The sequence below is a fragment of the Primulina tabacum genome, chromosome 3 (genome assembly GCF_025594145.1).
Source record: "Primulina tabacum isolate GXHZ01 chromosome 3, ASM2559414v2, whole genome shotgun sequence".
Lineage (NCBI taxonomy): Eukaryota > Viridiplantae > Streptophyta > Magnoliopsida > Lamiales > Gesneriaceae > Primulina > Primulina tabacum.
In genome coordinates this window covers 4,910,701-4,922,843 of record NC_134552.1, presented here as the reverse complement: position 1 = coordinate 4,922,843, position 12,143 = coordinate 4,910,701, and the positions used below count along the sequence as shown (strand labels likewise).

General features: G+C 29.9%; 1 protein-coding gene across 2 annotated transcripts; it reads left to right on the top strand.

The window, feature by feature from the left end:
* The first annotated feature begins 8,898 nt into the window (after window positions 1-8,898).
* On the top strand, window positions 8,899-11,968 carry LOC142539505 (uncharacterized). 2 transcript variants are annotated; one of them, XM_075645020.1, is made up of 8 exons: window positions 8,899-9,189; window positions 9,711-9,890; window positions 9,963-10,078; window positions 10,367-10,458; window positions 10,712-10,733; window positions 10,850-10,918; window positions 11,496-11,594; window positions 11,673-11,968. In XM_075645020.1, the coding sequence occupies exons 1-8, from the start codon at window positions 8,967-8,969 to the stop codon at window positions 11,751-11,753; spliced, it is 882 nt and encodes a 293-aa protein (XP_075501135.1). In that variant the 5' UTR covers window positions 8,899-8,966; the 3' UTR covers window positions 11,754-11,968. The 2 variants fall into 2 exon arrangements, with proteins under 2 accessions (XP_075501135.1, XP_075501134.1); XM_075645019.1 differs by having other exon boundaries at window positions 9,705-9,890.
* Window positions 11,969-12,143: the final 175 nt, after the last annotated feature.

The following is a 12,143-nucleotide window of genomic DNA, read 5'->3' as shown; positions in this document are numbered from 1 at the left end:
ATTAATTACTCTAGTCCAACTAGTTTAATTAATTAATTAATTAATCTTTTAAAGTCCAATTAAGAACTCTAATAATTTGTATGTTGGTCTTGTACTCCTACAAGCCCATAGTACATACACCCATTACATTTAATTTAAATCCATTATAAATTCAACATTTGAATTTAATATTTAAATTATAAATTCAACTCCTTGAATTTATCACCTCCAAAATTTAATATTTAATAAACCCAACTTTTGAGTTTAATAAATTAAATTATCAAATTTTATAAATTCAACTTCTTGAATTTATTCTCTCCAAATTTCATAAATTCAACTTCTTGAATTTAATATATCATAAATTCAACTCCTTGAATTTATTTTCTCAAAATTTAATTATCATAAATTCAACTACTTGAATTTATTATCTCATAATATAAATTCAACTCCTTGAATTTATTCTCTCAACGGGAACAAACGATCCAGTGCTTGTTTGACCCTCAATGGTTCATGGATACAGCTAGCCGTGGGTTCACAACTCTTTGTGATTCAGAATAATATTTATTCTTATCCGGGCTTACCCTAGTTAGCCCCATTCTTTTCATCAACACCTTGATTAAGAATGTCAGAACTCATTTCTGATCGCACCCATCGGATCATGGTAAGAGCGTCTAGTAGCATCGTCCCATGATCCCCTAGGTATCACTGATAGTGCCTGCAAGAACCAGTCGATTATGATTAACGTACAGTACGGTCCCTTCATCTCATATATCCCGATCGAATCTGCAACCATTGGTTCATCGAGGGTTGCATAATAATTCGATAACTATGTGATAACTATAATAATGGCATCGCGTGTACTATTGGAGAACTCCTTCTCCAACGTACATCTCGTACTCTGGCCAGAGATTCCATGCACTATTATTTCATCAGATCACATAGGATATCCACACCCGCAGGTGAGCGGTGAATCCCCGACTACAATGCACTGGCTCCTATATGTGTCGCAACTGTACCCAACCTCGCCACCTGATGACTCTCCTGGAGCCGGTAAACGAGTCAAAGCACAGCCCTAGCATATAGAGCCTCAGTGTTGTCCCGGGTCGTAAGGACTAATGGTATACAATCATAACCACGGACTTATCCTCTCGATGAATGATAACCACTTGGAAAGTCCGAGGGAGGGTTGTTCGGTATAATCATCATATGACTACCCATCTGCATGTTTGGACATCTCCATGCCCTTACCAAGAAACGTAGTACACAACATCACAGATGCTAGTCTCGAGCTCAAGCGGCCTTTATCCCTGTTTTAGGCGGCTGAGTCGACTAGGAACGAATTTAGAATATGCAGTGTTTACAAATGAGTTTCAACATCGAATTACGATTCATTTGTATTAAAGCATAATCAAGGACTTTATCTATGCTGTTTGCATGAGTGTACAGATAAAGTATAACAAGACCATAAAAAGTTAAATTATATTAAAATAAAAATTGTTTATTATAACTGAGTCAATAAAATCCCTAGCCAACCGTTGGCTTGCAGGGCATCTACTCTAACATATCATATTCACTAGCTCCATACCAAAGAGTGCATCTGGGAAGATATTGAGAAGAGAATTAAAGAAGATTTTGCTGCCCCATTCGAAGCTTTGATATGGATAGCAGTGGGTTTGCACAATCTGTGTATTGTATTCTTACATCAAGAAAATCAGCAGCTACATTGTCATTAATGAGTAATCTTTCCTTTACTTCAGTGATTTCTCAAACCAATGTGAATTTGTTGTTATAGTTGAGAAAATGAATGATGGCGGCTGTGTGTCCAATGACTAAAGTTTCAAATCTTGTGAATGTACGTATGTCGTGTTCCTATAGCTTCTTCTTAGGTCATGGCACCTGATGTCCTGCTTCATTTCAGACTCGTCTGGTTCCGTTTGAAATCGACCATCAACCTCTTAGATTTTGGATACTAATAAAAGATGTGTTATTATTATTTTTAATTTGATAAAATAATATTATATAATTAACACGAAATTATTTTCAATTTAGAAGAGTTGTTCAATTTAGAAGAGTTTTTTTCGATGTAAAATATAGAGTGACTTGAGAAAGTTTTTAGTAGAATAAGAAGGATAATTATGGAATTAAATATTTTGGTGTCTTCTAAGATAGTCACTCTAAGAGTCTCAAACTTAATATATACTAGTTACTTTGCATCATTATCGATGGACTAAAGTGAAATTTGAAAAATAATGGAGGGGCTAAATTGATATTTGAATTGTTGAAATTAAAAAAAAATAAAAATAAAAGTGTGTTGAAATTAAAAACTAAAACAAGAAACAAAAGTGTAATATTAGTATCATATAAGGGTAAAATTGGAAAAAAAAATTTGGTGTACCCTGGATGGTTACTATCATGTCCTCACCCTTAATAAAATATATTAATATATATATATATATATATAAATATATTAATATATATTATAGATAAGAAGGATAAGAAAGGTAATTATGAAATTAAATATTTTGATGTCTTCTAAGATAGTTACTCTAATAGTCTCAAACTTAATAATATAGTAGTATAAATATACGTCACTCTCATAGCATGTTATGTAACCTCAAAAAAATAAAAAGAATTAAATTCATTAAAAAAACAAATATATCCAATTAAAATTGAAATTTGACTAATAGATCTTAATGATTTTAAAAATATCGATATTTAAGAGAGATTAAAAACCTAATTTATCATAATTCAATGACTTTATCTTAGTTTTCCTTCGATGATTTTTTTTTTAAATATTAAAAAGTTTATTTAATAAAATATATATTTCTTATATTTATAAACTATCTTTTTATATCAATAATTCTTAATTTTTTATTAAATATTATTAATAAAAAATTTAAAAAAACAACTTTAAAATATAAAATAATATTATTTTCAATTATCAAATCCAGTTTTTAAATAAAATTAATCAAATATGAATAGCACTATAGAAAATTTTAAGGGGCACTTTAAAATATAACCCTAAGCAAATTTTAATTTTAAAAATTAGCCTTTTAGAATTCAAAATTTGATAAATAACATCTACTTAAAAATAATAATTAATTAATTAAAAAACAAAAGAAGCGTACAAAACAGAAAGGGCAGAAAGGAAATGAGTTCTTGTTCCCTCCATTCTTCTCATCCTTCTCACAACGATTCTTCTTTTCTTTATCATTCACTCATTGGTCTTCTCTTCAACTTTTTTTTTCTTCCTCTACATTAAGCAAGAAAATATTGTAGTCATTTGTTTTCCTAAAAAAGTTTCAATTTTTCTCAACATTGTCAAAGATTTTAAATCAGGTCTAAGTTCTAATGTCATCTCAATTTTTTTTATCAATTTATTGGTTTTTATTACAATTTATGTATTGTAAATATAAATTTTCATATATTTAATTCTTAATTGTTCGATCGCCCAAACATTATGGGTTCAGTCGTCTAATTCTGTTTTCAGTCGCTCAATTCTGTTTTCAGTCGCCCACTTTGATATGTTATGTCATCTGATTATGTTAAATCATTTAATTTTTATGACATCCTTATTGCTTATTTTGTATAGGAATGACAATCATCCATATTTGATTAATTCTAATGGAGAGTGGAAGAATGATGAACAAGGAACTATGAGTTGTGCTCACCTTATTATCTTGTATAGGAATGACGATCATCAAGATTTTGTATAGGAATGATGATCATCCAGATTTTGAGCTTGCCATCTAGCAAATTTTGGTATCTATGAGTTGTGCTCACCTTATTACCTTGTGCATAAGTGGCGTCAAGCCTACTCGGATACCATTTACCCCGTGCCTCATTCAAGAGATTGGAAGATTCCCGATTATATTTCTAATTTGGAAATGCTACCTCCTAACTTCAAGCCAAAACGGGGGCGACCAAATAAACGAAGAAGACCATCTATTGGAGAGTTTGGATGACAACGAAAAAAGAAATGCAGCTTATGCAATGATGTTGGACATTATAAGATGAAAAAATGTACTCGTAAAACCACTTGATGTACAAGAAAATATTGTTTTTTGAAAGTGGATGGTTGGATGTTTTTTTTTAAATGTATTTGAACATTAATGATTTAGTATGAATGAATCGAAGATATTTTGTACTATTCAATGCTATAAAAGGTGATCAAATTAATGTTTTGTGGACTATTTACTATATTATAGTATATTATAATCGTGTGAGTATAAAATATAAAAGTGACGTAAAATAATTCAAAGAACGACTGAGAGCGACTGAGTGATATATGATTCTTATAATAGAAAATACGAGCAACTTCACGTTTGGGGTCTATTTACTCTATTTTAGTATAGTATAATAAAGTGATAGTGTAAAATATAAAAATAATGTCATAATACAAAGAACGACTGAGAGCGACTAAGTGATATATGAGTGCTCTAATAGAACCACTTGATGTACTAGAAAATATTGTTTTTTGGAAGTGGAAGGTTGGATGTTTTTTTTTAAATGTAATTGAATATTAATGATTTAGTATGAATGAATCAAAGATATTTTGTACTATTCAATGTATAAAAGGTGATCAAATTAATGTTTTGTGGACTATTGACTATATTATAGTATATTATAATCGTGTGAGTATAAAATATAAAAGTGACGTAAAATAATTCAAAGAGCGACTGAGAGTGACTGAGTGATATATGATTCTTATAATAGAAAATACGAGCAACTTCACGTTTGGGGTTTATTTACTCTAATGTAGTATAGTATAATGGAGTGATATTGTAAAATATAAAAATAATGTCATAATACAAAGAGCGATTGAGAGCGACTGAGTGATATATGAGTGCTCTAATAGAACCACTTGATTTACTAAAAAATATTGTTTTGAGCTTATTTCACACTATTTTTCTTTTTATAATATTTTATCCATAAAAATATATCATAATATATTAAGTATCATATAAAACATGAACTTGCTCACTATTTTTTACTATATAACTCAGTCGTCATTCGGTCTCTCCCAGTCGCCCTCAGTCATTTTTGTCTTATTTCACACTATGTTTAATTTCGTAATTTCTTATACATGAAAACATACCATAATATAGTACATAGAATATAAAACACGAATTTGCTCACTTTGTTTTTAACATATCACTCAATCGTCATTCGGTCGTCCTCAATCACTTTTTAGAGTATTTCACACTATTTTTCATTTTATAATCTCTCATCCATAAAAATATATCATAATATATTAAGTAGCATGTAAAACATGAACTTGCTCACTATTTTTTACTATATAACTCAGTCGTCATTCGGTCGCTCCCAGTCGCCATTCGATCGCCCTCAGTCATTTTTGTTTTATTTCACGCTATGTTTAATTTCTTAAACATGCAAACATACCATAATATAGTAAACAGGGTATAAAACACGATTTGCTCACTTTGTTTTTACCATATCACTCAATCGTCATTCGGTAGCTCTCAATCGTTTTTAGCTAATTTCACGCTATTTTTCATTTTATAATCTCTTATCCATAAAAATATATCATAATATATTAAGTAGCATATAAAACCTGAACTTGCTCACTATTTTTTACTATATAACTCAGTCACCATTCGGTCGCTCCCAGTCGTCATTCGGTCGCCTCTCAGTCATTTTTCCTTATTTCACACTATGTTTAATTTCGTAATTTCTTATCCATGAAAACATAACATGATATAATAAATAGGATATAAAACACGAATTTGATCACTTTGTTTTTACCATATCACTCAATCGTCATTCGGTTGCCCTCAATCGCTTTTTAGCTTATTTCACACTATTTTTCATTTTATATTCTTTTATCCATAAAAATATATCATAATATATTAAGGCTATGTTAGGTTTGTTAGATAAACGATGGATTATTTAATAGTCCAAATCAATCCTATGTTTGCTTCGTTTTTAAAGAAAGTGGGATGAGCCACTTGGCCCTCACTCGGCCCGAACTGTTCACATTATCTTCAGGATGATTTGTCACTTTTTGTTGGTGTGATAAATTATCATCACTTGAAGATTGACTTTTATAACCTCAAATTTAAAAATAAAAAATATCATATTCCTTCCAAAAGAAATATCATGTTTTTCTCTTAACAAAAAAATGTATTTATAAATTTCAATTAATTTTATTATTTATCTGAATAAAATTAATTTTAATAAAGTCATTTTAAAAATATTTATCATATAATACTTTTAATTATATTATTACTCACAATTTTAGTTATTTTCAAATAAAATTATTATACAGAAAAATAATAAATAAAAGATATAAAGTAACGATGGTAATAATATTAATAATATGAATAATATCAAATAAGAAGAAACAAATTAATAATTAATTAAAATAATAAGAAATGATAAATACAAGAATAATAACAATATTTGTATTAAATATAAGGATAATAATAAATAACAAGATTTAAATAATAATAAGAATATTGAATATAAGAATAGTAAGAAACAATTTGAATTCAATTATTCATTATAGGAATAATATCGTTAACAATGAGATAATATTGCACAGTGAAATATAAATTATACTAAACATTATGAAATATAATATTAATATGAATATCAACTTATTATTAATATTAATATTTATATTTAATATTAATTATTTTTATTTTTATTTTATTATTACACAATAATTTTTTAAGGTACGAATATCTTGGTCATTTTATAGCAATATACAAAATTAATGAAAATTTCGCTAAGTGGAGTCCAGTGCTGAAATTTGTAAATTAATTTAATATGTTTGGGTAATTTATATTTAGTTTAATATTAATATAATAATTATAATTTTTTAAATTAATTAAATTTAATTAAGTAGTTTTATAAATATTTAATTAATAATCAAATTATTTTAAAAAATAATGTTAAATATTATATGATGAGGATATTTTGATTATTACAACATAATTTACAAAATTAATCTATAATTTTAAAATCATACCACACATTATATTTCTAATAAATATATTTAAATTAATTTTAATAAATGTAAATTATAATTATAAATATTTAATTATCTATTCAATTATTTTAAGAATATATATTTAATTAGCACTTGGGCATTTTGGTCATTTCAATAAAATTTACAAAATTAATCAATCATTTTAAAATCATACCAAATTTCATGTTATTTATCTCACCATACTATTAATCCATATCTCTCATTTTTTAATCACCCTAATTACTAATCATTTACTTATCCTATCACGCATACCAAACAGAGCCTAAGTATCATATAAAACATGAACTTGCTCGCTATTTTTTACTATATAACTCAGTCGCCATTTGGTCGCTCCCAGTCGTCATTCAGTCGTCCTCAGTCATTTTTGCCTTATTTCACACTATGTTTAATTTCGTAATTTCTTATCCATGAAAACGTACCATAATATAGTAAATAGGATATAAAACACGAATTTGCTCACTTTTTTTATCATATCACTCAATCGTCATTCGGTCGCCCTCAATCGCTTTTTAGCTTATTTCACACTATTTTTCATTTTATAATCTCTTATCCATAAAAATATATCATAATATATTAAATATCATATAAAACATGAATTTATTTTTTAATATATAACTCAGTCGTCATTCGGTCGCTCTCAGTCGCCATTCGGTCGCCCTCAGTCATTTTTGCCTTATTTCACACTATGTTTAATTTAGTAATTTCTTATACATGAAAACATACCATAATATAGTAAATAGGATATAAAACATGAATTTGCTCACTTTGTTTTACCATATCACTCAATCGTCATTCGGTCGCCCTCAATTGCTTTTTAGCTTATTTCACACTATTCTTCCACATTCTATATTTACATCAAAATCATATTTTCTCTTTTTAGCTTATTTCACACTATTCTTCCACATTCTACATTTACATCAAAATCATATATTCTCTTTCTATCTTCTACATTAATATTATAATCCACAGTACTATCATCCACATCTTCAAAATGCACATAACTGTCATTAACTTTTTCTCTATCAACTCCAATATCACAGATCTCAATTACTTCCACATGCAAAACAGGTCTAGTACGCGAATTACCAAATGATAGATGTGTTCCCAAGGATCGTGAATTTCGTATATAGATTGAGCATGGTTTGCAAGAATTTACTTCTGATAAATAACTCAATGTCAATTCAACATCTGATTTAGCCAGACCAAGTGTCTCGTATATTTCATTCATGACACATTCTATGGTCAAATTACTACCATCAATGGAAATAATTGTCCATTCTTTATATTCGGATAACCATGTATAAGTTCCTTGTTCATCATTCTTCCACTCTGCTTTAGAATTAATCAAAATCTGGATGATCGTCATTCCTATACAAAATAAGCAACAAAGATGTCATAAAAATTAAATGATCTAACATATAATCGGATGACATAACATATCAAAGTAGACGACTGAAAACAGAATTGAGCGACTGAATCCACAATGTTTGGGCGACTGAACAACTAAGAATGAAATATACTGAAAAATTATATTTACAATATATACATTGTAATAAAAACCAGTAAATTGATAAAAAAAATTGAGATGACACATGATTTAAAATCTTTGACAATGTTGAGAAAAATTGAAACTTTTTTTTAGGAAAACAATTGACTACAATATTCTCTTGCTTAATGTAGAGGAAGAAAAAAAATTGAGGAGAAGACCAATAAGTGAAAGATGAAGAAAAGAAGAATTATTGTGAGAAGGATGAGAATAATTAAGGGAAGAAAACGTTAGTTCAAGGTTAAATGAAAAGAAAAGGATTTAAAAATATTTAAAATAAAGGTAAAATAAGCATTTCGTGAGAGTTTTTTAAATATAACGTTGTCGAGTGTTATCTACCTAAATTTCCCAATTTTTAATCATTCCAAACAAAATCAGCTGAAAAGAAAATAAGAGAGAGAGTGTGGGAGCTCGAATTATTGAACAATGGCGATTTCACTGAGAAGAGCCCTAATTTCTTCTCGAAACTTTGTACACACACTTCGAGCTTCATCTATCCGTTTCAATCACCAATTTTCAAGAATCATTTCATCTCATCCTAATTCTTCCCATCACTTTGATGCTCACACCTTCTCAAACTCTCCATCCACAAATTTTCATCAATTTGACGCGCGCCGAAGTTTTGCCAAAGGAAGGAAACAACAAATCAGTAATCTCACTTTCCATGTTACTTGATTTATATTTTGTTATTGATGATATAATTGAATTTTTGTAGGTGTCAATTTGTTTTATGCTCAAACAATATGTAGTTGTGCTGTCTTTTGGTGGTTAACTGGTCTGTACAAAGATCATTTCATCTTCTGTACTATAATTTTTGAAAAAGTGGGCAAGTTCAAGATTTTGAATCATTTCTAGGTCAAATCCGGATGTTTTGATCGAAATGCAGTTTTAGTGAATGTTATGAAATTCGGCTGAGACTGAAGGAAATGCTGTTACGCCTGTATGTTTATCTTTAAACAGAAGTGTTTAGGGATGTGAATAAAATGCAATGGATAGAAGGCTAGAAGCCTAGAACAGAATGATTTTCATTGTTTTGTATGTCCTCTGGCAGAGCAACTCCTTTCTTGACTAAATTCATAAGTATTTCGGTCTAATTGAAATGGAGAAGTATAGTCTTATGAGTTTTTTTATATTAATTTTTTTTTCTTAATTTTGGTTTACTAGAGGAAGAGGAAGAGAGCGAGGAAGAGGGAGAAGAAGAGGAGTATGATGATGAAGATGATGAAGGTAGGTCGGATCATGGGAATGTAGGGGCTAGCGCTAAGGTTGCTGCTGCCTCGCAAATGGATGCTGCCGTTGATGCACTTTCCCGGGAGTTGACCAAGTTGCGAACTGGAAGGGCATCAGAAGGTGCATGAATATGCCTTGTTTTGTGTCCATGGCCCATAATATTATTCTTTTAAAGTGTCTTGATTGATTCAGGGATGCTTGACCACATCATGGTAGAATATTATGGTGTTAAGACACCCATCAACAGGATGGCAGCTATCTCAGTATCAGACCCAAAAACTCTAAAAGTTACTCCATTTGATCCAAGCGTATGTGTTGCTTCTTAACTCTGATCTTCACATTTTTTTAATTTATTTTCTTTTTCAGTTCGTGTTGGAGCCAAATCTCAGTACGCCACTGATGTATATCCGTAGATCCTGTTTTCTTTCACTTAAAGACAAATTCAAATGTATTCTTCATATTTCATCATTTAGTTTTCCTTCAATATTGAATATTTCAGTGAACTTTGTATCTCGAGAATCTTCAATTCTGAAGAGCGTAGTCACGGATAATAATTTACTTAAAAATATGCTTAAGAAATAGAGAATCTTTTGCAGACCTTGAAAGAGTTGGAGAAAGCCATAATTTCGTCACCCTTGGGTCTAAATCCTCGGTCCGATGACCAACAGCTGATTATACCGATACCATCGTAAGAGTTTTTCCCTTTGCTATGAATCTGTTAATAATAATTTTTAAATGTATGATTTTTCCATTCCAATTATCGAAAATTGAATCTCTGACTAAAAGAATAAAATCTGCCATTCATTTTTGTCTTCCTTATGTTAGAAGCCCAGTAAACTTTTTAGTCTCTCTCTATACGAATATAACTTAGTACATACTTGTGTTCACTGAACGATGTTAATGCACTAATTTTATACTTCGGTGGTGCTTTCAATTGGCAGATTGACTAAAGAACACACTCAAGTGAGTATTAAATTAATGTTTCTTCTAATTCAAATATGACGTATTTTGTCATTGATGACCAGAAGCCCTTTTCTTTGACGATAAACTTCCAATATGGTCAAAATGTCTCTTAACAGGCTATAATTAAAGTGGTTGCGAAATCATCTGAAGATGTGAAGCAAAGCATTAGAAGATCACGCCAGAAGGTACTGCTGCGAGCACCAAGAAGTTTCCTTGGAAGTTCATGACTTATAAAATGGCAGCAGATTGAAATCGGTCATTTAGTCATTATTATCTGACTTGGTTTGTGCATAGTCACTTCCATTTTATTGTCAGATGTATATTTTCGTACATATCTTGCACCTATAAAATGGCTTTCCTTGCACTTTTTCCTTAAAAAAACAAGAAAAGAAAAGAAATTTGGTATATTTTTCAAGATATATCTATGTGCGTGAGGTAACATCTAGTCAAGATCAAATTGAAGTATACTGAAAAGAGGCACGATCCTGTTTTGTTGCACTGCTTGTGACATAGAGTAAATGGATCAAAATTTTGGAAGGTGTTTCTAGTTATTGCATGCCTGTGGTGGTTTACCTTTTGTAAGCGCTATGTTATGCTGTCTGAAATGTTTTATGAATGTTTCTTTTTCCTTTCTTTTCTTTTCCTTTTGTGTGTTCGTGTAAGATGCAGAACTCTGAATAGAATCTGCTTTGGTGGACAATGAATCTTTGACCAGAAACATTTTCTTGCTTATTCACTGAAAGCCTGATATCATGGTTACAGGCATTGGACAGCATTAAAAAAGTAGCACCCAAGAAGAAGGATAAAGATAAAGCAGGATCAAGTTTGTCAGAAGATGAAGTTAAACGAATGGAAAAAGAAGTGAGTTGGATACATTGTTGCGAACAAGACTTGATGTGCTTGTGATTCAATTATCACTTGGCTCTTTTTACATTTCAGATAGATGATTTGACAAAGAAGTACATAAAGAAGGCTGAAGATATGTGCAAGAATAAGGAAAAGGAAATTAAAGTAGGCTGAATGATGGATCTTCGTGTGCCGTATTTATTGCACAGTGAATTGGGAGAAGTGTAGCCTCTTTCATGTCATTCGTGTCTAAGCTAATTCAATGAATGATTCAATAGAATTTTGATACCGGCACTTGTGGTTTAAATATCATCTCCGTTCACTGTTTGTATCTGCGTAACTTATTTGTAGTGTTGTTTTCAAATGCATTTGCTTTAGATTTATTTAAATCAGCAGCCCACACAGTCGTAGTACCCTGTTTTCTTATGAATCTTAAACTGTAGCTTTTATTGTGTTTGCCCAAAATTTGTTTTTATGATATTATGGCAAATGATACCCAAACAGCCTAGTGAAAATTTTAAAAATTACATAACCCCCGACATAAAATCAACCATATTTTAAAAC